Below are 27,636 nucleotides of genomic sequence, written 5' to 3' on the forward strand. Positions count from 1 at the left end.
AGATTATTTCCATATGTTCTCTATATCACACACCTTTTATTGAATGCCAACTTTTAGGAATAATGTGAAAAAATTAAATTGTGAGACAATGTTTTAAGATGACTTCAATATGTTGAAAGAGCCCTCATTTTACACCTATTCCATAAGAAAAAACAAACATTTTTCCCTCTCTTTATTTTAGGATATTTAAAAAAAAAAGTCAAAGACTTAAGGAACTTTCCCTTAGATCACCCTAAAAAATAGGTGAAATCAACTTTTGTGAATTAAAAATAACATGAATTTTCCAGCTAGTGTTACACATAGCTTCGTAGAATTTTTTTTATTATTAATAAAAGTCTAAAAAATTTTTATTATAGTTTTAGTGTTTTGGAATTGGCTCATTAGTCAACTTTATTAAACATACATATTTTGGTACTTTTTCAGGTACTCTATAGACCTGATGGCCAACACGATGGCAAGCTGTATTCCACTCATAAACATTCCATAGAAGTCCCCATCCCCAGGGATGGAGAGTATGTGGTAGAGGTTCGTGCACACAGTGATGGAGGAGATGGAGTAGTGTCTCAAGTCAAAATTTCAGGTAAGTCAGTCACTTGAGACACATTTCCATAAGTACTTGTAAGTTTTTAGGTAATGTAGACTCCCGAGAGTAAGGTAGGATCAATATGCACACCAATGTCAGTGTTTTCCTAGGTAAACTTGAAACATTAAGAATGTCCTGAAACTTGGTATTTCTTCCCTTATGAGACGCAAAAGTAACTTTGCAACATACCTTGTGCTTTTTGTTTATTATCTGGATGACAAAGCATTATTAAAATACCACGATGCAGGTATGGTAATAGCAGTGTATGGTAACAGATAGTAGCTATACTTATGGTGAGCATAGCATAACACATACTCTTGTTGAATCACCATGTAGTACACTTGTAACATTGTATGTCAACTATACTTCAATTTTAAAAATACCATAATGGGGGCACCTGGGTGACTCAGTCGGTTAGGCATCTACCTTTGGCTCGGTCATGATCTCAGGGTCCTGGGATCAAGCCCCACAGCAGGTTTCCTGCTCAGTGGGGAGTCTGCTTCTCCCTCTGCTCTGCATCTCTCCCCATGCTCCTGCTCTCCATTTCTCTTTCTCTCAAATAAATAAATTTTTTAAAAAATATCATAATGCTTCTCCTACCCACTTAAGCCCCCATGTTGCATCACCACTTCCTCATATCAGGGAGATCATATGATAGTTGTCTTTCTCTGCTTGACTTATTTCGCTAAGCATGATATGCTCTAGGAGAAGAATAAATGAAACAAGATGGGATTGGGAGGGAGACAAACCATAAGTGACTCTTAATCTCACAAAACAAACTGAGGGTTGCTGGGGGGAGGGGGTTTGGGAGAAGGGGGTCGGATTATGGACATTGGGGAGGGTATGTGCTTTGGTGAGTGCTGTGAAGTGTGTAAACCTGGTGATTCACAGACCTGTACCCCTGGGGATAAAAATATATGTTTATAAAAAATAAAAAATTTTAAAAAATATATCATAATGCATTATAGTTTTACATAATACTAGACCATTAGGTAATAATACCCAAACTTCTTTTATAACAAAAAGAAATTCATGGACTACTATTAATACTCATCTAACTTCTTTTCTTTGTCCTACACATATTAATATAGTAATAAAATAGAAAGACACTAGATGATAGCTCCCTCCTTTACCATCTCTCTCTGTGTCTCAGCATACGTGTTCTTTTTCTGCAAACTTTATTTTTCATAGCATTGGTTAAATCCAAAATAAATACTTGAGGCAGTGACTTCCTCTCTTTTTGGCATTTATAGAACTCTATTATTTAAATTTGATACTTTTTTCTCATCCTACATGATATAGTTTAACTATAATGATTTAAAATTGATGTTAATTTGAGAGTTTTATGAGAATCTGAAATACTACAAGATGCTGAATTAAAGATAAAAATAACAGATTTAGAAAACAATGCTAATTTATAGCCAAATAGATGAAAATATTATGTATTTAACTAATAATTAATTCTTTAATGCTAAAATTTTTAGTGTGACCACAACTGCACAAAGAAACTATAGAATTAACATTAGGAAGTGTCAAATATTTGGTGAATAACACCATTCTAGAATTTTTTAATTTAAGTTTGGGTTTATTTGTAAATTGTTTAAATAGATTTTCCCATAAATTTATCTTACTTTTTTTTTGATTTAGACATTATTATGTCTTGTTAGAAAATTTGGAAATTACCAAAATTTGAAAGGAAATAAATCAGTCATATTCTAAATATCCTAAATAAGCTACAATTAGTGGTCAGTGGAATTTACTTCTAGTTCTCTTATATACATGTATAATTTGATTTTTTTCCTATTGAATATATCATGTTATATCCCACTTTCATGAATTATGTTCCATGAGCAGTCTTCATATCATTCAAAATTTTATAAATTTCATTTAAAATTATACAGACTATTCTCTCAAACAAATGTACAAAATTTACCTACCCATTTCAGTTTTCACTATAATAAAATATTATTTTGAATATACCTTTTTATAAATTAATCTTCCACTTGCACCACTCAGATGTTAGTCTTGTTCTTTTTAGCCATTACTAATTTGATAGAAGAAAATGGCATCTTTATGTTTTTAAAACAATTTCTACGTTCTGAACTTTGATAACACACACTTCCAGTAGTTACACACTTACTTAGGCTCTTCCACTAAAGGAAATCGGAGGGAAATGTGGACATCAATTTAAGGGCAGTGAGGTGCAAAATAACGTAGTAAATTGCTTTTGAAAACAAAACTTTCCTGTCAAGAAGTCTGTCATTGCCCACTGTTGCTCTCTTGATTTCCTTGCTCTTCATTTATCATCCCTACTATGGAGCAGAACCCAGTTTCTGGGGTTTAGACTCAGAAGTTTGTAGCTGGAGATGCCAAATCTGTGACAGGAGCATCTGCATCGGTATAACTAATGACATGCCAGTTAATGTGAAACAATAGACTCTCCTGGGGTAGAGGGAGCCCTGGTTTCATTTGCCAATTTCTATGGTGTAACTATTTCCATCATATCTGATTTCAAACTTCCCACATGACGTCTCTCAATGTGGAGCTAAGAACAGATGCTGGGTAACACAACATTAATGCAGTAATGGTGTGTTGTAGGCATAACCTTAAGAGCTTTGATAACATTAAAACGCAGTAAAATAGTTAGGAAGTGATGGGTTTTCAGAATTTTCTGCCTTTGTTTTAAACTTCCTCATTGATTAATAATTTTATATAATTTCAATTTCAGTAACAGTGGTTTTTAACAACTTGTTCATAAATTTCCTTAAAAAAATTAGCAGTTGGCTGTTGGGAGGTAGAAGGGACCACCTGCAGCACCACAATTATTCTCTGACATCCCAGTGGAAATAGCCCATGTACAGAAGGCACAGAGTATGCTTGTTTTAGAAACCTCAAATAAACTCAAAATAGTTCCCCTTTTTGCCAACTAATGGACAACATTCTTATTAAGACATATTTTTTAAAATTTTTTTATTAACATATAATGTATTATTAGCCCCAGGGGTACAGGTCTGTGAATCATCAGGCTTACACACTTCACAGCACTCACCATAGCACATATCCTCCCCAATGGCCATAACCCCAATGTCCCTCCCCCACTTCCCCCTGGCAACCCTCAGTTTGTTTTGTGACCTTAAGTGTCTTTTATGGTTTGTCTCCCTCCTGATCCCATCTTGTTTCATTTATTCTTTTCCTACTGCTCAAACCCCCCATGTTGTCTCTCAACTTCCTCATATCAGGGAGATCATATGATAATTGTCTTTCTCTGATTGACTTATTTCACTAGGATAATACCCTCTAGTTCTATCCATATCATCACAAATGGCAAGATTTCATTTCTTTTGGTGGCTACATAGTATTCCATTGTATATATACCACATCTTCTTTATCCATTCATCTGTTGATGGACATCTAGATTCTTTCCATAGTTTGGCTATTGTGGACATTGCTGCTATAAACATTTGGGTGCACATGCCCCTTTGGATCACTACATTTGTATCTTTAGGATAAATACCCAGTAAATGCGATTGCTGGGTCATAGGGTAATTCAATTTTCAACTTTTTGAGGAACCTGCATGCTGTTTTCCAGAGTGGCTGCACCAGCTTGCATTCCCACCAACAGTGTAGGAGGGTTCCCCTTTCTCTGCAACCTCTCCAACATCTGTCGTTTCCTGAGTTGTTAATTTTAGCCATTCTGACTGGTGTGAGGTGGTATCTCATTGTGATTTTGATTTGTATTTCCCTGATGCTGAGTGACATGGAGCACTTTTTCATGTGTCTGTTGGTCATCTGGATGTCTTCTTTGCAGAAATGTCTATTCAAAGACAGAATTTCTATTACTTATTTCTTATTCTAACCATGACTGTGCAAAGAAACTATACAATTAACATTAGGAAAGGTCACATGTTAGGGGGATAGTACCATTCTAAAATTTTCTTAACTTAGGTTTATTTGCAAACTGTTTAAATTATTTTTAATGAGAGAGACATGTAAATGCAAACAAATTTTAGGCTCTCTTGTAAATTTAGAAGACTTAATATTTCCCTTTGTTTCCATTTTCATAACTAAATATGTAGTCAGGAAGAGAGTACATTGCTAAATTTTAATGTTAATAAGCATCATGCTGTTCATTTATTTGCTCATTTATTTATTCATTCAATAAATGTACATTAAATGCCTAAATTTCCACATGCCTCCTACTCCACATTGCTATTACCCCTTGCTGGCCCTACTGTGATTCTAATGATTCTCTTGGCTTCTAGTTTTGGCCTCCTACAATCTATTCACTGTGCAGCAGCCAAAGGGATCTTGTTATACATCAATCAAAGCATGCAATTCTCCTCTTAGAAAGACATCCCATAAGATAAAATCTAATTTCCTTAACATGGCCTAGAGTGCTCTATAGTAATTTAGCTTAACTCTCTTATTTCAGTTAAGTCATTTCATCTTTGTTCCATTGACTTTCCTTCTCTCCTTGAACATACACCAATGTTATCCTTACCTTTAACTATTTGTTCTTATTCTTGCTGCTGCCTAGAATTTTCTGAATCTTGGCATAGCAGATTCCTTCTTGTCATTTTTGATTCTGCTCTGAAGTCACCTCCTCAGAGAAGATATTTATGAAAACCAATTTTAAAAAGCCCCCTATTCTATGTCACTCTTTTATTTTATTCATAATATTTCTAACTATTCGAAATGATCTTATTTATTAATTTATACTGTTTATTGTCTATCTCCACCCTTACTTGAACTTGAACAGAAGCTCCAAGGGAACAAGCTCTTGTCTGACTTCTTTAACCTTTGAATCTCCAATACCTAGTGAACATATTTGGCACACAATAGTATTTAAACAAATAATTGTTAAATAAAGTTATGATTTCTGCATGGAATAAAATTTAGTTATAAGAAAAGTTTGGGTAACTTAAATTACAGTTTATATGTCTAGAATGTTGATATACTTCCCCCATTAGGCACATGGTTTGTGTTATGCCACGTGCTAATCCACAATTTGATTCTTACAAAGCTTGAAACTTCATATGAGAGATAGTCTAGAAAATTATTAGACGTGGTAACTTGCCTCTCCATCCTTCTCTGACCTGAACACTATTACTGCTGTCTTAGTATAGCATTCAGTATCAGATGTTTACAGCTCCCATCTAGGCAAATGTAACACCACAAATGTTTCATCAGAAATATACTATCTAAGAAATTCTGTATTGTCTTCTAAGAATCTTTTGTTTTTATTCATTAATGTGAGCTAAATTAAGAAAGTACAAATAACTACAAAATATTTTGAATATCAGTTTTAATAAGCTAGTTTACCTTATTACATATTCATTACAAATTTTAGAATTTAGACTATCAAGGATCTGTGATCATAACTAAATATCCACAAAGAAGCAGGCAGTTCATCATTTGTATGCATGTGCATATTTTGAGTTTTTATTTTTCTTTCTAGTTTTAAACAGACAACAGATATCTTGGTCAAATCAAGGAAGACTTTTAAGGGCATTTTAGAGGCCAAACTTCTTTCTTAAGGCAAGTCATAATCATTTGAAAACTTAAAGGTGGTAGGAGTAACATGATCAGATGTTTGCACTTGAAAAATCACTTTGGTGATTGTGGAAAATATATATAGCAGGGAAAAAGATGTAAATAGATGAACTACAAGGTTATTATTATAGGATGATTAAAAGATAGTGAACGTCTGGACTAGAAAGAGGGCAGTGGTGAAGTCTCGGGGGATCCTAAAGGAAGAATACATCTTTTCCATTTGATTTAAAGTTGCTATATATTCATTGTGTCGATTTTGTAGCTTCTAATAAATCTGTAATTTATTCTGATGTTACCATAGATGATGTAATTTCATCATTTAACCTACTACTTTTGGTAACTCCAGGTTATTAAGTTAGACTATATAACCAAAGCCATTGACTTAAACACTGGTGAAAAACACATTTTATGTTTTCACTCTGTCCTCTTCTTCCCAGTAGCAGGAGAGAAAGGGCTAGGAAGCAATTTGCTAGGTGCAAGCTTAGATGTTTACTCCATTACTCACGGGCTCCCTTCTCTAGTACCTAAGTAATTAATACAGTATAAAAGGACCAAGAGGATAGTTGGGATGGTTGGATTTAATTCATACATTATAACATCAAAATGCTATATTGATATAATCACATTTGCAGATACTTCCCCTGTAAGCATTTCAAAAACTGAAATTATTTTGAGCATCTAATCTTGTATACTAGCTCATTCTTATAAGTCCATCATCATAATTTTAAAAAAACATGTATTTGTGATTATGGAACAATCAAATATTATTACTTAGGAAATGTTACCTCTCCAACTATTTTGAAGTAATCAAATAGTTTGTTTTCTTTTGCTATGTTCTGTGTGGGATCAATTTGAGAGTTCAAGTGGATGAATTTAGCCTGATATTTTTAGGCTGACAAACAGCTTACATTTAAAATTATCTCTAGGGGCACTTGGGTGGCTCAGTCAGTTAAGTATCCAGCTCTTGATTTCTGCTCAGGTCATAATCTCAGGGTTGTAAGATCAAGCTCCACAGTGGGCTCTCCTTTGGCATGGAGCCTGCTGAAGATTCTCTCTTCTCTGCCCCTCCCCACCCTCCCTGTCTCCCTTTCTAAAATAATAAAGATAATAAAATAAAATTACCTCTAAAATATATATAATCCTTTCATTAACTTTGAAATATGACTATCCACTTAAAATCTTTTCCAACATTAATGCTGTACGTACACTTCCAGCTTGGAAATAGAGGAGATTCCAGTACGTACACTAACAAGCTTGGAAATAGAGGAGAAATTATCTGAACAAAATAATATTTTGTACATCTCTGAGTTTGACTTAAAGATAGCACCTCTGCATCTAAACTAACTTGGGTTTTCCTAGATCTTTTCCAAGGATTCTTTTAGTTACTAGTAAATTAACACAACAGTCCCAACAGTCCCATCTATGTAGACTCAGAAACAATTAGATTGGGAAATTTCTCAGTGGAATACATTATAAGAATAGAAGGAAAAATTAAAAATAATCCTCCAAGGTTTCCTTACTACCAAAATAATTTTAGTTTATGAAATACAATCTTTGTCTATGAAGATGTACCTTAGTATTAGAATGTACAAATAATTAATTACAAATAATAATTGGGAAAATCGGCAAACCCTCCTGAAGTTTGCATTCTACGGAATATCAGAAAAATAAAGAACTAACATCAAATAATAAGATCTCTTTATGAGTAGGTTTAAGGATTAAAGAAAAAAACAAGTGGCTAATATAGAGAATAAAAGAAGTAGACTGATTTGACTAGAATGATCAGGTCAAACCTCTAAGTATGCAATGTCTGGGCTGAAATTTAAAGGAAAGGAACCAGCCTTACCACAAAAGTAGCAGCGATGATAGTCATAAGAACAGGGAGTGCAGGAAAGAGCCCATCATGTTTAAGAATCTGAAAGGAGGCAGGGCAACTAGTATATAGTGGTACAGGATGCATTGGAGATAGCAGAGAGGGGGGAAAACCATGAAAGGCCTGGCCCTGATTGTATCTCAGACTCATTTCATTCTATCCGCTCTCATTCGACTTCCTCCCTAACCCCATCCTTGAAGAATTCCATTGGAACTCTGTACTTCATTCTGTGGGAAAGCATTAGCATTCTTTCAGGGATGAGGGATGCAACCTAATTGAAAATCATTTTTGGTGTAGTGTAGACAATTCACTGGTGTGGGGAAAAGGGGAGTTGGTAAGAAGAGAGCAAGTCAGAGAACCTGTCAGAATGAGCAGGTTCCTTTCCAGAAAGGATCTATTTATGGAATAATTTAAGTTTTTTACTGCTCTGAGGTGCAAAGTAAATTACTAGACCTTTTCAAGGACAAAAGACTAAGAATGGATAGGGAGACGTTTTATACACTTCTGAGAGAAAAATATACATTGTGGAACGTTTCTTATACAAATTATGAAAATATGTAAGATTTAGTAATAAAATTGATTGGGAAAGCAAACTAATTAAGTTGCTGGAGAAAAATGTCTAGATCATTTTGTTTGACTCCTTTCCAAGGCTGGACTTCCCTGCAGGACATTCATGGCATATGTTCTCTCAACCTCAGTTTAAACACTGTCTGTGATGGGGAGTGAATTCACCATTGTACTAGTAGCCCTTAGGTTTATCAATAGCAATATATTATGGATCACTGACCAATTCTGGAGTGATTGAACTAGTTTCTGATAAAATCTAGCTCATCGGATCAACCGATAGCTTTCTCTAAAGTTCTTCCTTTTCTCTCCTCTTTCATTGAAAGATGATTCATTCAGGAAAGATGAAACATATCTAGATAGTTTAATCAAGTATTGAATTAGATTCTTAAAAGAGAAAACAAAACCTTTTTTTTTTAATTAATTTTTTATTTTTTATAAACATATATTTTTATCCTCAGGGGTACAGGTCTGTGAATCACCAGGTTTACACACTTCACAGCACTCACCAAAGCACATACCCTCCCCAATGTCCATAATCCCACCCCATTCTCCCAAACCCCCTCCCCCCAGCAACCCTCAGTTTGTTTTGTGAGATTAAGAGTCACTTATGGTTTGTCTCCCTCCCAATCCCATCTTGTTTCATTGATTCTTCTCCTACCCACTTAAGTCCCCATGTTGCATCACCACTTCCTCATATCAGGGAGATCATATGATAGTTGTCTTTCTCTGCTTGACTTATTTCGCTAAGCATGATACGCTCTAGTTCCATCCATGTTGTCGCAAATGGCAAGATTTCATTTCTTTTGATGGCTGCATAGTCCACAATAGCCAAACTATGGAAAGAACCTAGATGTCCATCAACAGATGAATGGATCAAGAAGATGTGGTATATATACAAAACCTTTTTTAAGCATTGCTAGAGTGAATGTCTGCTGGTTTTGACAAAAACTAGAAATTGCCGTGGAAAACACCCCCCCTCCCATGGTCCATCTACTTGCAGCTCCCACGTGGAGGGACCATAGGAGAAGCCCTGAAGTCACTGGTACCCCCAGTACCTGGGATGCCCATAGACTCAGAGCCCTGTCCCCCACTTCAAGAGCAGCAGGGGCTTCCGCGTTTCCAAGCCTTTCTAGCTCCCCACCCTGACTCTCAATAGCAAGAGCATCTAGGAAATAGTTTTCACCCTTTTACCTCAGAGACAGAAAAAAGAACAGTGAAAGCTCAAGAAATGCTGCTGAAATTCCCAGAAGAAATGTAGCATACTTTCTCCAAAAATAAGTATGTTTACATGAAGGTTTCAAAACTAACAAGAAAACCCAGCCAAACCTGGATTTTTAGAAATGTTAGAAGTTAAAGAAAATTAGTAAAATGGCTCTTCACTTTCAAAATGATTTCATGACACAGAAATTCAGATTATTAGAAACACCATTAAAGTTACAGGACAAGAAAACCTGTAACTCTTGAAGCTATATCACAAAAATATCTGAAAAGGAGATTTACCCAAGATACGGAAAATAATGATTAATACTCTTGATCACCAATAATCACAGATAACAGTGTGGCTACTATATTTAGTTACTCTCCACATTTTCTTTTTCAGGGTTATGACAACATCATGAAGGACAACAGTGTATAAAATCTTTTACTCAGAATTTCCAATTTTTTTAGAAAAGTTTCCTAGAAGTAAAATTACTGGATTACAAGGCAAAACCTTTCAAAGACTTGGCACATATTTGGTAATTGCCAAATTAGTATCCAAACAGCAATGCCCATATTTTATCATTAAAGAATTTTTAACATTGTGGTATTCAAAAATGTTTTGTTAATTAGGCAAATATACTCTCTCATAATTTTTATTATTTTAATTACTATTGAGATGAGTATATTAATATATTTAATACTACTAATATGTTCATGTCTTGAAGTTCTGCTTATGGTCTTTTCTCTGTTTAATATTGGTAATTTTCCTTAACATTTTATGATCATTTTATAAAGCAAGGCTATTAACATTGCCATGCCATATTTGCAGCAAATTTTTTTCAAGTTTTCATTTCAATGTTATTGATGCTAGATCAACATAGTTCATTTTTATGCAAAATAATGAATTCTCATTACAAAACCCTTCTGATATTTATTGCACGTAAACAAGTCATAGGATAATAGATATAATTTAAGTCCACTTATATGAAGTCCCAAAGCAGAAAATAATAAGGCAATGTTTCAAGGGGTATATATATGACATGTTTTCTGTTCTCTGACATGAAAGACAAATTCTTTTCAAAAAGGAGAGTAATTAACACAAAATTCCATACAGTATTACCTTGAGAGGAGGGCAAAGGGCAATCAGAAAAAGGCCCATAAGGTGGTGACAATGTTATTCCTTTATTTGGCTGCTAAGTAGGCTGGTGTTCTGTAGTAGTGGTTGTTGATTTATATAATACTTTTTATATAACTAATTTATATAACTTATTTCAAGGTTGTAAAAGTTAAAAGCGGGTTGAAAAAGCTGAGGAGTACAAAAATTTATTGAATTTGGTACTTTATAGCTGTGTATTAGCTTGCTAGGGCTACCATAATGAAGTACCACAGACTGGGTGGTCAAAAAATAGAATTTACTTTCTCACATTTCTGGAGATTAGAAGTCTGAGATCAAGATGTCAGTAAGGTTGGCTTCTTCTGAGGCCATTTCCCTTGGATTATAGAAAGCCATCTTCTCCCTGTCCTCACTCTGTGTGTGTTTGTGTCCAGATTTTTTCTTCCTATAAGTACAACAGTCACATTGGATTAGAGCTGACCCTAATGACCTTATTTTAATTTAATTACCTCTTTAATGACTATCTCTAAATACAGTAACATTCTAAGGTACTGGGGTTTGGGCTTCCACATGAGAATTTTGAAGGGACTAAATTCAGCCCATTACAAAGTTATTGGTAATTTCAAGAGAAAAACTTCATCAAAGAGTGTGGGTAGAAGTCCCATTTTTCTAAGCCAACCTCATAGAGTTTACATTCTAAAGAGAGAGGGCAAGATCAATTACTCAGTATATAACAACAGGTAGTGATAATAGCTGAAGAAGAAAGTCAAGCAAAGGGAGGTAAGTAAGTAGTGATGGAAGAGAACAAGGGCTGTTCTCAATATAAGTGGGAGGAATGGCTTGGTCTATGTGATGATACTGGAAAAGAGAATCAAATGAAGTGAGTGATTGGTCCATCCAAGTGCTCTTACTAGGACAAGTGCTCCTATTAGAATAATACAAAGCCCTATTCTTGGAGTATGTTTGGATATTCAAGGAACAGCAAGGAGACCAGTGTTACTGGGGTTGAGCAAGGCAGGGGGAGAGTAGAGACAATTAGGGTAGAGAAATAGATGGAACCTGAATCATCACACGGTTTATAGATCACGGCTGAAGACTTTGGATTTTAGTCTAAATGTGATGAGAAGCCACTGAAGCATTTTAAGATGGGAAATGGCATGATCAGATTTATATTTTGTAAGTCTTACTTTACCGGTTCATCGGTAAGAAGTAGAAATCTCATGAATGGTGGGGGAAGAACAACCTCTATGCATTTCTAGAAACAGGGAGAGTGGTTAGAAGCCAAAGATGACAGTCCAAGCAGGAGATGAAGTCAGCTTTGACTAGTACGGTCACAGTAGAAGTGAGAATTATAGTCAGGATTTGTTTGGAACAAGACCCAACAATATTTTCTGATAATTTGATAGTGAAAGAGGACTTGGCATAATTCAAAGAATTTAGATTAACCAACAGAATCATCTGCTGAAATGGCCAACAGAATCATCTTTTTTTAACAGAATCACCTACTAAAAATAGATGAATGGAGAAAATAAGAAGGAGTTCAAATTTTGACGTGCTAGTTCATGCTACGTCCATTAATCATCCAGGTGGAGATAGATTTAAAAAAAGAAGAATCATCATCTAGCAAAACTGAAACCAGCTGAGGTCAGATAACAGATTTGTCAGAAAACCAAGTAGCATAATTATGTAACTATCTGCAATTCATACCAGCCTGGATATAGAGATAGCAGATGGTTGTTGATGTTGCCCCAAGTTGGCAGCTTATGCAGTTAATATAGGAGATCAAGGAAAACAAGGATTCTTTACTTCCAGTTAAAGAATAATTAAAATAGCTGAGTGGAGAGTTTGTACCGAATAAAATGTTTTCAGCTGTCAGTAACAAACCCTCAACTCAAAATTGCTTAAGAAATAGGTGGCCTTGGGGCGCCTGGGTGGCTCAGTGGGTTAAAGCCTCTGCCTTCAGCTTAGGTCATAATCCCAGAGCCCTGGGATCGAGCCCTGCATCGGGCTCTCTGCTCCGCAGGGAGCCTGCTTCCCCCTCTCTCTCTGCCTGCCTCTCTGCCTACTTGTGATCTCTGTATTTCAAATAAATAAATAAAATCTTTCAAAAAAGAAAGAAAGAAATAGGCGGCCTTTAGGCCTTAGTGAAGTCGACATCTCAAAAACTTCCTCCCAAGCCCCTGCATCTCTACCTGAGTGTCTCAGAATCAAGTTCATTTAAGGCTCATCCTCTTTGTGGTTCTAATATGGCTACAGCAGAGCTAGGAGTTATTGCATGCAGACCTTATAATGTCCGAGGAAGAAAGGGTCTGTCTCTGTTCAAGCTTCATCTTAAAATGAAGGACCTTTACTAGAGACTCTCAGAAAATCTTTTCTGTGTTGTTTAGAATTGGGTTTACTAAACTAGTAAAATGTCAATTCTATAGTTGCTCAAAGTGATTAAGATTTATTTTAGGTCTGGCATTGGTAAAACTTTCTTTGGGGAGTGAACACCTGAGCAAAAACTAGAGAGTGTATTGGCAAGGAAAGAGAAAACGATTTCTACTTAATATCAATATTTCTACTTAATATCAAAAGTTATGTAACAAGGTGAATAATAAGGTAAATAAATAAATGGGAAAATGAAGAAGGGGAAACTAAGTCAAGAACAGCTTCATAGAAGTACAGAAGAGGGATAAAAAGTTACGGGAAAGATACAGAGTTAGCTTCAAGAGCAGACAATTTTAGCAGGTTTTTTTTTTTTTTATTGAATAAGGAATGGTAATCAATGTCAAATTTGAGATTAAAACAGGATTAATAATGTTAAACCAATTACCAAGGATTATATCAAGTTGAGAGAACACTGATCCAAAGTCAGTAAACACAGGTTTATCATTAAATATATATAGTTAAAAAGGAAAAAAATATATATAGTTAACACTACCACTGTTAAAGAATATTTAAATGGATAAATAGAAATGTTTAAGGAACAGTTTAAGTAATTATTATCAATTTTACTAAATTTTACAAAATTTCTATCAATTTTCATGGGAAAATTGTAAATGTTTTTGCTTTGTTTTGTATTTCGGTTAGATGCTCCATAAAACCCAAATCTTTCCCTCAAAGACTGCATTTGGTGGTGTTTTCTAAATTTAGAAAGTTATACTAAGAGGATAGAATCTGGAAAGAGTATTGTTAATGGAACCTAGCATGAAAAGGGACTCCTATATAATGTAAGTGCTCTAGAAAAGAAGAGTTGAAAATTAAAGGAATTCATCTATCATTTTTTTCTTCAAATTTTTATTTAAATTCTAATTAGTTAATGTACAGTTCAATATTGGCTTCAGGAGTAGAATTCAGTGATTCATCACTTACAACACCCAATGCTCATCATAACAAGTGGCCTCCTAATACCCATCACTCATCTAGCCCATCCGCCACCCAGACTCAGTGATAGAGAACAAACTGAGGGTTCATGGAGAAAAGAATTTTTCATTTTTGAAGGATGTAATTGCACAGAAGAAGTTTCAGAAAATGAACTGATGGTTCTAAGAGAGATACCTTCATTCAAAGAAAAGCTTTATTTTTCTGAATTTTGGATATGAACAAAATTCTGGTTTTACTAAATAGTAATCTATTTCTTCATCTTGTTGACATAATTCCAAGCTTTGTGAAATATAGTTATAAAGTTTCAACAAATTTTATGATGGGTCATAATATTGTGCATCAATAACTTGATAATGAGAAAATGAATATTCTTATGTAATGGCATATCTTATATGTATACCTTTAACCATTAGTAAGCTCAATTTTGCACATTTGAATGTTGATACGTTAGTGGCCTAAAAATTACATTAAGATATCTCTAATCACAAGTGGAAAGAAATATTCTATAATCCTAAGGAAGGAATATTAGGACAGATGTACGGCCCCTCAAATCAAGGGATATTGTTTTACATTTTCTCCTTAAATAAAAGAACAAATAAATGAATTAAAATAATTATATTATCTTTAATGATATACACATCAACCATCAAAACATAATTTCAAATTTAATTTTCCTTTGGAACATTATAGGCTGTATTGAAATTTGAAAACCTCTCAGGTAAATATAAAGATAATTATGCTGAGAAAGAGAATTGAGTTTTAAAATTTGCTCTGGAGGTTTGATATTTTCCCACAGTAACACAAATTTTAAAACTATTTAGAAAAAGTGAGTATGTCATTGTTAAAACTAAATCCCTTAAAATCTCTCACAAATAGAACTGGAAACCTTTAATGATATAATAAGAAGGAATATAAAACACTTAACCTGGAAAGTGATATATCAACATATTAAAATGGTCCATTTGATACTACCTTAGGGACCAGCTTTAGTGATTTTTGAAAGGAGTGTTTAGGTCTCAAAGTACTTCCCAAAGTTAGGTAAAGCAAGAAGCCAGTCCCCTTGGTAAATTATTCACAGTATGAAAGCAATGCAGTGAAGCAAAAGACATTCCAGAGGCACTTTTTACAGTCACCTTCTGCAAAAAGACCCAGACCAAGAAGAATTAAATCATTTAGAACATGTTCCAAAAGTAGGACCTTCTCCACCAAGTTCTTTCTTCAATAACCTACCAGTTCAGGCCTGTATAGTTGACTCTCAGTTCTTTTTTTTTTTTTTTTTTAAGATTTTTATTTATTTATTTGACAGAGAGAAATCACAAGTAGATGGAGAGGCAGGCAGAGAGAGAGAGAGGGAAGCAGGCTCTCTGCCGAGCAGAGAGCCCGATGCGGGACTCGATCCCAGGACCCTGAGATCATGACCTGAGCTGAAGGCAGCGGCTTAACCCACTGAGCCACCCAGGCGCCCCTGACTCTCAGTTCTAAAGCAAATCACCAGCCTTAGTCACCTGGCCATAAGAAGCAGGAAGAGTGTTACAGAGGACTAGCTCTTGGAGACCCTTAGCCCATATGTGATGCTTCAAAGTCCAGATGTGCCCAAAAGTTGTGAATTCTTTGGATATCAACATCTGTGTAGATAGATGATCCTTCCAATGCCCTGGCCTCTTAACTCCTCTGTCTTGATGATCTTGTCACCTATTGATGATCACAGCCCAGAGAGGGGTTCACAGACTTGAATGTGAATTAGAACCTGAGTGGTCCCTGAAATTTGAATGAGAAAAAAAAATAACATGGTAATTTTCACTAATTTCTAAATCCAATTCATTATTCCTTCAAATTTGAATTTAAGCAATAAATCACTATCACCAATAACGTCCACAGATATTCTCATAATATCTCAGCTGTTACTGTAGCACTTCTTCAAAAATATGGCATTAGAACTGATTTTAGTTCTTGTTTTTAATGGGCTAATAAGCACACTACTTTAATGTGTTAATAAACATATATTTACCTCCTTGATATTTTTATAAGTGTATTTCAATATATTTGGTTTTCCTTTAATTCTATATATTATACTTCTATATATTACATTTTATGTATGTGAAAGCATTATTTGCAACTTTCTCAGAGATTTATAGTCTGCCAAAGTGTTTATGAACAGGTAGATGAACAAATTTTTAATAAACAAAGAGGCTTAGCATCCTTACAATTCTTGATATGACGAATAACTGCAAAAAAATAAAATTTTAATTTTAAACATGTATTTTCTGACCACTAACACTTATTTTTCTAGTTTATTGCTTCAGATCTCCCCCAAGCTCTACCATTTCTTCTACCCTCTCCCACCCAGACCTTCCATTCCCCCTATTGCTTGTTAATCCTTCATTCCACTCCTGTCCTCAGTTCCCTCCTTAAATAGCTTAGGTCCACAGCCCATAGTTAAAACCACTTCCTTATCTATACTTAGCCTCATTCTCCCTTTATGCTCCTCACATGGCCAGGTCCCAACTCTGATTAAGTACAGATTTCTGTTTTACTATGTGCATGAATACAAGTGAACTCTATGTGCTCCTGACAAGATTTCTCTATGCATCCCCATCTCCATCCCTAATATTTACCCATTCCCCAACACTATTTGCCTAGAGACCCTCAGGTGCAATCATGCCCAGAAGTCTCATTTGTGGCACTAACCAAAAGAAGTCCAGGAATCCCTGATTAATACCGTTCTGGGTGCTCCATTTTCTAACTCCATTTCTATCAATACTTAACTCAAAAAACCTTCCCACTCTGCCCTCTAGAATTCATTGCCAGACATCCGCAAAATCTCCAATAATGTTCATCTCTGCACTGAATATTTCCTTCCCTTTCTTTTTTTAAATATTTCATTACTTATTTGAGAGAGATAGAGAGAGACAGCACAAGTGGGGAGGGAGGGCAGAGGGAGAAGCAGATTCCATGCTGAGCAGGGAGCATGACATGGGGCTCGATCCCAAAACCCCGGGATCATGACCTAAGCCAAAGGTAAACACTTAACTGACTGAGCCACCCAGACACCCCTCCTTCCCCTTCTTAATTCATCTAAAACCTGCTCTATTGCTTCTCCTGCAGTTTGTTCAGACCCCTGGACACCGGACATGGTGGTAGGGTAGTTGTCCTTCTAGCTTCATAATTGCCTCCATAGTATTCTCCTCCTTTCTTGCCCCCAAAAGCCCCACTTAGAATCTCCTTTCACCAGTCTCTCTCATTCATTTCCCTTTTTAAAGTTCTCTACCAATCTTCTAGATCATTTCTATTCATTCCTTGAGGAGTTAAGAGCCCAGGTGACTGTCAGTGTCTCCACAACTGCTTCTGTCTATATTTTGTTGACTTCAATACACTTATAGATGACCCTTCCATTACCCTGTCCTCTCACTTCCTTGAAACACTGCTCATTTATGTTGTCCTTCCTATGGTTCTATTTTAACCTTATTATTGCTGGGTTTTTTTAAGATTTTATTTATTTATTTGACAGACAGAGATCACAAGTAGGCAGAGAGGCAAGCAGAGAGAAAGAGAAGGAAGCAGATTCCCCGCTGAGCAGAGAGCCTGATGCGGGGCTCAAATCCCAGGACCCTGGGATCATGACCTGAGCTGAAGGCAGAGAATTTAACCCTCTGAGCCACCCAGGTTCCCCATTATTGCTCTTTTATAATATCAAAGACTGTAGTATCTGACAACCACCTATCTTTTCCCTAATTTTTTTTTTTTTAGTATTCCAATTCCTAAAACGTTTTTGACCCATGAGAAACCATTGATGTTACCACTATTTCTGTTTCTTTCTTGATTTCTTCATATCTAGCTTAAATCTCACAGCTACATATTATTACTCCTGTATATAGAACCTCCCATTTTCTTTGCTTCTCTTACTTCATTGCACTCATTTGGATATACTATAGGTTAAGTCCAACTGTCCACGTACATCTATGCCTACACTCTCAAAGCTAAAGGTGGGTAGAGAAAAATACCCAGCATTAAGATTGGTTACACCACCTTGAATTCATGACCACTCACTTCAAGAAGGACTGCAGTGCTGCTGGACCATTCCACTAATACCTTTTCACTTTTCTCTTCTTGACAGCTATTTTGCTTTTCTCCTTCCTTAAATTTCCAACATATCTTTCCTATCTTCCTTCTTTTGTCACTAACTTTCTTCTGTTTTCTGAGAAAATTAAAGAAATCAGAAGTAGCCAACACCTAAATATGTACCATTTAATAACCTGAATGAACTCCATGTTCTTTTTTTTTTTTAAGATTTTATTTATTTATTTGACAGACAGAGATCACAAGTAGGCAGAGAGGCAAGCAGAGAAAGAGGAATAAACAGGCTCCCTGCTCAGCAGAGAGCCCAATGTAGGGCTCGATCCTAGGACCCTGAGACCATGACCTGAGCTGAAGGCAGAGGCTTAACCCACTGAGATACCCAGGGGCCTCCATGTTGTTATCTAAGAGCCACTCTCCACATGTGAGCCAGATTCCAACACTTCTTGTTAATTCAAGAGTTTTGCCTGAACCATTCTTTCTTTTTTCTGTTTCATAATTTTCCTTTTTTCTACTTGACTTTTTTTTTAATTTGCCTCACTTATAAGTATTCAGCAATAGTGCCCATCTTTAAGGGAAAACAAAACAAAAAAAGGAAAATCACTCCTTGTAGCTCTTGTGTGTTTCTAGGATTTTCTTAGTGTAGAATGTAATAATTTGTTCATCTTCACCATTTCAAATTCTGTCTTGAATTTGCTTCAGTCAGGTTTTCATCCCAATACTCTATCAAAAAGGTCTTGTCAAGGTCACTGATGTCTTTCATGTTTTCATTCCAGGAGTAAGTCCTTATGTAATCTCTTAGCAGCATCAATACTGTTGATCACTTTCTCATCCTTGGCTTGCTGGGCACCAGTTTCTCTTGATTTTCCTCCTTCCTCACAAGCTGCTGTCCTCAGTTTCCTTACTGGTTCCTGATATCTTTCCAACTTTTGAACTTAAAATGTCCCAGAATTCAGAACTTCAGTAGCTATATCTCTCTTAGTCCCTTAGTAATCTTATACAGTTTCAAGGCTTTGAATGCTGAAAGCTCTCAAATAGAAGTCTCTAATTTACTCAACTGCCTAATCACTAGCCACTACTTCAAGGTAGATATCTAAAGTAAACCTCTCTCTGCCCCACTGTATTGCCTTTTCCTATATTTTAACCCATCTCGACAAAATATCTCCAATCATCCTTGAAGTCATCTTTGACTTTTTTTCTCTTACATACAACATTCATTTCATCAAGAAATCCTATTGGTTTTACCACTAAAATAGATCTAGAAACCTCCAGGTCTACTACCACCATCATGGTTCAGTGATCATGCTTTCTCTCCAGGATTATTGTACCAGACATCTCTGTTCTCTGCTTTGTGCTTAGCTAGCAACCTATAATTTATTCTCAATAGAATGACCATAGTGATCATTTTCACATATGCCAGCTCTTACCTATGTAAAAACAGTGACTTTACATCTTAGAATGGGACTAGGTCATGTTCATATTTGTAATTTATCTGACCTGTGTGAAACTTGGCCATTACCATTAACTCCCTAGCTCATGAGGCATAAATCTATTTCTGTGAGATTCTTAATTGGTTTTCCAATACCTTGCAAAAATTGACTCCTCTAATCAAGATGCCAGTAATATCCCAATATATTTGTATATATTTGTATTACTTATAAGCATTGATTATTTAACAAAGGCATAGTCTATTCTTTATCTGTAGAATAGGATTTAATGTCTACCTTTTATGTGAGTAATTAGTAATGAATAAAGTGTTACCACCATTCTGTGGATAGTAAATGATAAATAGGTTCTTATTATTGCTGTGAGTGCTAAATGAATACAGCAAAACCCGTTTTCTTATGCCTTAAACTTTTGCCACCCAATTTCAAAATAAAAGCATGATTGGTAGAGACAATCTTCCATATCAGTGTTTTTCAAACGTTTTTTCTTTTTTTTTTTAAGATTTTATTTATTTATTTGAGACATAGAGAGAACACAAGCAGGGAGAGTGGGAGAGAGAGAAGCAGGCTTCCTGCTTAGCAGGGAGCCCAATAAGGGGCTCAATCCCAGGACCCTGGTTTCATGACCTGAGCTAAGGGCAGACTCTTAACGACTGAACCACCTGGGCGCCCCTCAACCTTTTTCTATTACTGCCTAATAAGCCCCTTTTTTCCTAGAAACTGTTGCCACTCATGATATTTTAATACTACAGCTATCCTGCATACCTGTTTATGTAGAGTAGTCCCTTGAAGATGCAAAAACCATTGTAATATCTCAGTTCTTTTCACCCCACAAGATTATTTTCACCTCCATAGGGACAATATTGTTCCTGTGGATAATGCACACTCTATGGAGATGACTCCTTCATTCCATTCCCAAGAGATGCAGTCATTTTTTTAGTTCATCAATCCAAAATTTTAGTAAATTATGTTTTTTGAAGACATTGTTTTTTACCTTCATAGGATTGATTTTTATTGAATTGTATTTTAGTATTTTGCTATTGGCTTACACTGAGGAACATTATAGAAAAAAACAAAAACAAAAACAAAAAGCAATTACACAAAATCTATTATGGTATTGTAGAGGATATGTTTTGCTGTGCTAAACAGTGTGTCCTCCTTTTAGGGAAATGTGATTAAAAATGTTCGCAGGTAGGGCTGAAGCTAGAGAAGTGAGTACCTGGGCCAGGCTAATAAATAAATATTTAAGTAAGATAATTTAATATTTAACATTAAATTAGTAATCTTGAAAACTTTATACAGTATTTAATGGAGAGGATGAAATCTAATTAGAGGAAGGATATGAAAGAGGACTACTGTTGTCTAAATTCTAGAAAAATTCATCTCTTCAACATCACTCCTCCTCCCTGACATACACAACACACACTCAAAAAAGAAAAATACATACTGTTAAATAATCCATTCTCTTCTGTAGGCAACTTAGATATTACTTATTAGAGCATATTTATTAGAAATTTTATGTTCTATCCATACACACTCAAATATCAATATCTTCCTTCAGTACAATCCATGAAAAGGTCTTGGAGTGGGGGAGGGGAAAAGAAAACCAACCATTCTGGTAAATATAATTTCCTAATTTGTTGCATTTCCAGTACTGTGTTAGCATCCATGATGGAGTGCTATCCCAGGTACCTGCCTAGCTGGACTGTTCTTTAACCTGTGTTCATCCTCTGGTTTCAGGACCAGAAGTAGAAGAGCTTTTCTTGAGCAAATCACCTGGTTTTTAATCTTTTGGATAACAAACTTAATGACAGATCTAGTTCTCTGTTGCCTGGCCAAAGCTTAGAACCATATTTCTGACATAACTTCTAGCAAAGTATATAGACCATTGTATATTTTAATTAGAGATATATAACTATATCTTACCTTAATATAGCTTATAATTAAGTGCATTTTAGATAGCTCCTTCTAAATATTCATAATATTAGTAGTGCATGTTGTTGCTATTTTGGTATCATTACCTCTTAGCTGGTCTAATTTTTCCTTAACTTATTTTCCTTCTTCTCAATTTCCTTATTTTTCCTTCATCATAATTTATGTATCTTCATAAACTATCTTAAACCTTTTTAGAATGAGGTAGCTTATAACTTTTAAGTAAATATTTTTATTTTATTTTCCAAAAAACCTGACAAAGGAATTTGACTCAATATTTATGTTCTCAGCTAAACTAGCAAAAAAAAGTTATCTAAATAAATAATGGTGTGTTAAAATGTCTCAAAAACTCAGATCATAAATGACTTAAGAGGGCGTATTGACCTTCAAGAACTATAAAACACATGTATCAAATTTCTAACATATACATTATGATTAAAATAAAAGTAAAAAGAATTCTTTAAATGTAGAAAGTAATAAAATAATAAAAATTATTATTTTATTACTATTTAGAAAGTAATAAAATAAACAAAGTAATAAAGAAATATATAAAGTAATAAATAAAAATTTAAAATAATAAAATAAAAATATTCTAAAATGTGATAATAAAATCTAGAGAAAATGTTAAAAATGAAAAATTGATACAATTAAAAAGTGCTTCTATATTTAGTATGATAATTTTCATGGTAATTGGAGAACTGGCAATATGATTCTAAGATTACCAAGAAATTATGATCCAAGGAGGAACCTAAAACATAAGGCAAACCAATTTAATAGAGAAAGACTAGAAATAGAAAAAATGGTGCCACCATATATGAAATATATAGCTATCATAATTCTTATATATATTCTTTCAAATACCTCAAGTAATGTAGTAACTTTATATATTCTGAGGTTTTGGAGAGAACTTTGGTTTTTATAAATGAAAGGACATTCTGTTTTTTTATACAGTCATTATAAGTGGCTGCTTAAACCCCCAAACATATAAATATACTGTCATGGGTACCTGATACCCAACATGGATTTGATATAGAGAATAAAGGCCTACACAGATAAAATTTATTTAGCTTCTGTCTCTTGTTTTCACTCAATATATTTTCTGCCAATAACACAGAGTTGGTCTTTTAGAAGATTGCTTATTTCTAGGAACACTGGTTATTTTGTGATTTTGTTAATTATTTTGCCCTTTGTGAGGATGATTTTAATGGTTGAAATCTTTTTTTTTTTCAAAAAATGCAGAATCTTTTTTGCCATATACTATTTTTTATGTCTTTCTTAAAAATCATACAAAAAAGGTGGTATCTTATATCTGTTGAGTTACCACTTTCATAAAACTTTAAGTTCAGGTAAAGAAATAAGGTAATAATTTAACTTAGAATTTTCTTATTCAGATTTTTATCATTTTTTGCTCAATTTTCAAATTGAACATAATTTATCACTAAGGTAAGAGCCCCAATAACTCTATTGTCTTACTACTCTCTAATTCTTTAAGGAATGTTTTCTATCCCAACCATTAAACATATTCAGAGATTTTTAAAAATCAATATATTATGACCAAATAAAGGAAATAAAAAAAGAAATAATTCTGTATTTGAGTTTTCTATATTAATTCCCTTTCCTGAGAGTGGGGAAAAGTTATATTGTATTTTCAAAGAAAATAAAATGCAAATTAGGATGCTTTTTTATTATAGTGTGGTTATTTGAAATTATTTATTATTTTAAAATCTCTTTACTGTTCTTCCTGCAAGATTTATTTTACTAAAATTTAAGATTAAGAAAGTGAGTCATAGAGGGGGCGCCTGGGTGGCTCAGTGGGTTAAAGCCTCTGCCTTTGGCTCAGGTCATGGTCTCAGGGTCCTGAGATCGAGCCCCGCATCAGGCTCTCTGCTCAGCAGGAAGCCTGCTTCCTTCTCTCTCTCTCTCTCTCTCTCTCTCTCTCTCTGCCTGCCTCTCTGCCTACTTGTGATCTCTGTCTGTCAAATAAATAAATAAAATCTTTAAAAAGAAAAGGAAGTGAGTTATAAATTGTAATTTATAAGTAATAAATGCCAGGAGTTACAGCATTGATATTAAAAGAAAAATAATATATATATATATATATAACAGACAATATTAAACTCAGAATTATAAGTATTTTTTTTTTAAGATTTTGTTTATTTATTTGTAAGAGAGAGAGAGAGATCACAAGTAGGCCAACAGGCAGGCAGAGGCAGAGGGTAAAGCAGGTTCCCTGCTGAGCAAGGAGCCCGATGTGGGACTCGATCCCAGGACGCTGGGATCATGACCTGAGCCGAAGGCAGCCACTTAACCAACTGAGCCACCCAGGCACCCCAGAATTATAAGTATTTCTTAAAGCATATTTGATTGTAAGAATTTTTCTATAAATTAAGAATTGTTATTAATGTCTAGGATTTTAGATTATATATACTTTCAGAACATGAGACAAAGCTAGACAAAAGATGGAAAAATCACAGTGAGGCTATGATCAGAGACAATCTCTGTTCTGGCAAGGAAAGAAATAGTTATTCTCTCCTTACTTTATTTGAACAAACTTTCTGTCTTTATAATCAATCTATTGATATATATGCAATAGTATTAATAATAGCACATAGCAGTTACTCAATTATTTTATTTAATCAGCAGCAGCTACTAATGAATGCTACAAGCTAGTACATGAATAATTTGCTTCACACAGTATAATGTCTTCACATTATGTTATTATCAATTACCATGTTATATTTAAAAAACTCATTTTTAGTTTCTAGATGTGCTTAAGTATATGTATACAATTTAGAGAGTGTCAAACCATGGGATACTTTTTGCAAATTTGATAAATTCCCATTTATGTGTGTTAATTTAAAAATACTTGGTCTCCATTGTTTATTACATTTTCTATACTGATATGTTGTATAGTCAGTGAACAGTATGTCTTTTATGGCTTGTCCTCAGCCATTTTTATTAAATACATGCAACAGTGCAAGTTTTAAAACCAAATATTAGGCATTATTTCATGTAGCAAATGTTCCTGTTGTGGCTATTTTCCCGAGTTAATAACTTCTCTGACATTTGAGCAACTATCTTTGAAATATAGCCCAGCAGAATGTGCCTTTGATGAATCTTATTATATCAGTGGGAATTTTCTAGGCTTAAAAGGGGGTTCCAGTCCAAGGAAACAAATGTTGGCCCTGAGAACACATAAAAATGGCATCCTCTTCAGTGCATTCTGGGATGTGACATTCAAAAAGGATGGTAAGGTAGAAATAGTTGGAGTATAGGTTATATTCAGACTAAGGAAAAGGGGCAGATTGAATATGTGGGGGTTATTTTTTTCACATTTTACTTTTTCTCGTATTTAAATAAGAGGTGATGAGGTCCTGAATTCCTAAGGCAGAGGCAGTAGAAAGAGCGGAGCAGAGAGTTTCTAGAGTTGTACTGGAGATAGAATTAATTGTACTACACCATGTTGATATATTGCAAATTGAGGGCAAAAGGGTTTTACAAATGACTCTATGTTTTCTATTATAAGTAATAAATGCATAGCAACATCATTGACTGAGCTAAGTAATTCAGAAATTCAGAAGGATAAGTACATTTTATAAGAATAATGACAATGATGGAACAGTGAGAATATATAGAGAAAGAAGTGGTTCTGTGACAAACTCTGAAGAACTCTGACATGAAAAAACCAGGTCAGGTAAAAAAGTAAGACATACTACTTCAAAGCAAATCATAAGTCTCAGACTTATTTCTAGATTTTATAATATTCGTCTCAATACCTAGAAAATTAATTATGTGTTACTCCATACATATTAGTATATTATCAACCAATGTCTAAAAGTCCCTCTGTGTAAAATATGCTGTCAAGAGGTTTAAAGACACAAGGCACAAGTCTTAAGGGAAGAAAGACAGTAATAATTCCAAAAATTTTATAATGAAATGACTAGAAAAAAATTGGCACTATTGGTAGGAATACAAACACATGTTGAAAGAATTTCAATTTCCACTCACTGTGTGGGAATTTGGCTTGTTCAACAGAAACAAAATGGTTTCTTAAAGAATTTCCCAGAATTCCTGGTGGTTAGCAAGGAGTAACTACTCTGCTGATTTTTAAAATAAACTCCCTGTGGAAGTGATGAAAGCCTATCTTTTTTCCTCCCACTTTTTTGAACATAAAGAATTTGAAAAGAACTTAAAATTTCAGAGTTTAGCACTTGAAAGTAAGACTAAGAATGAGCTTTCCAGAAAGAGATAGGATTCTGAAAAATGTATTAACAAAATGAAAATTCCATGCAGATACCATCCAAAGTGATTGGATTATTTTATATATTCTGGATGAGAAGCTAAATAGGCACAAACAGAAATCTTTTCATCAGTGGTAAGTTTCAGCCAGTAACTCCTAGTATGTTTCAGACTGTTAAAACAGCTGAGAATTGCTTCTCCTGTGGAAGTGCTAAGAGAAGACTTGGCTGGTTGTAATCCTTGTAATAGTTGAAGAGAGTCAATGAATTTGGACAGTTTCTTAGAAGAGCTTGATGTGCATGTGGAAAACAGAGAGGCACCAATTAGTCCTTGCTGATAGATGGATGACATTGAATCCTGCAGTGAGGCCCCAAGGTTGGACCAACAAATGAGTTCAAGTTCATATTAGGGCAGAGAATCTTAAATACCAAAGTATTAACTCAAATAGGTCAGTTGCTTATTTGTCATAGCCCCAAAGCAAAGATGAATCAATAAAGATCAAACAGACGTTGGTCACAGTTTTACCCTGGGAAAGCTTCCAGGGTAGTTTTATCTCTGAATCACCACGTGAAACCAGTGGAGAAGTAGGATCCTTGACCATTTTTGCAGTGGAGCTGTTTAGGTATTGGTGGTGATCTCCAACTCTGAGCTCATTATATTACATTAGGGAGGCTGGATCACTGTACTCTCTAGCCATAGTAAGAGATAGTCATGAAGCATCCAGGGGATGGGGAAAACAGCAATGGAGTTAGAATCAGGTGTCAGTTCACTACCCAATTCTACTTTTACTAAGTGGGCAATTCTGAGTCTTAGGTCCATTATCTGTAGATGTGGATGGTGATTGCATACTTCAACTGTGTATTCTATGAATTAAGCAAAATAACCTGTTACAAACTTCCCCAAACCAAGTTGGCTCATAATAAACTATAAAAAATAAAAACAATCCTTTGAATAGCTATTTGTTGACAATATGTTATGGGCTAGACTATCCACAAAATATAGGTATCAATGAGATAATATTAAATAAATCTCCTTTTTATTCTCATATCACCACTATCTGTAGATTTAAATTTTGGAATTTTCCTCATTGTTAGATAATTTCATTGAAAAGAAAAGCAGAGCTAAAATTTAAATAGAAATTAATCTGTACCTATACGTTAATAAAACTAGCCAGGTAAAAGGGAAATTATATCCAGGCAGGCCAACCACTTGACTGACTGCTACTAATTAGGGACCCACAAAGGAGTTACATGAGACTGAACACAACTCCCATTTGGGGGTTCATAGCCCCAACTGACAGAGTGTGTTCTGTGTTATCCTCATAGTGCTCATCTTTTTGAAGGACCTGCTATCATAAGCAAATTTAAAAGACTGTATACCTAGCCTTTCCTACAACTAGTGAATGATTTGTTGCACAAATACCAGTACTGAAATATGCATGCAAATGTGTTTCTCCTAGAAATATGTCATATTTGCCATAATTTTAGGGATGCCTATACAAAGTGACACTGTGCATGAATAGTCATGACATCCTGCCACATGATAAGAGTAAGACCTTTGGGTTCCATTGTCTCACGTAAAAAAAAATACTGTGTCTCACCCTGACCTTGAACATGAATATTAAAATCAGCAGATCATTTACTCAAATTTATGTAAAAGAGGAACTGAGAAGAACTCTGGGGGCTTTATG

At 34.7% G+C, this 27,636-nt stretch overlaps 1 protein-coding gene across 4 annotated transcripts in view; it reads left to right on the top strand.

Annotated features, from left to right (window-relative positions):
* CNTN1 (contactin 1) overlaps positions 1–27,636 on the top strand; it is a 353,101-nt gene that overhangs the window by 312,349 nt on the left and 13,116 nt on the right. For all 4 annotated transcript variants that reach the window (XM_032347814.1, XM_032347813.1, XM_032347817.1 and 1 more), the window contains one exon: positions 424–580. In XM_032347814.1, coding sequence (XP_032203705.1) covers positions 424–580 — 157 coding nt within the window. The remainder of the gene's footprint in view (positions 1–423; positions 581–27,636) is intronic.

The sequence above is a fragment of the Mustela erminea genome, chromosome 6 (assembly GCF_009829155.1).
Source record: "Mustela erminea isolate mMusErm1 chromosome 6, mMusErm1.Pri, whole genome shotgun sequence".
NCBI lineage: Eukaryota > Metazoa > Chordata > Mammalia > Carnivora > Mustelidae > Mustela > Mustela erminea.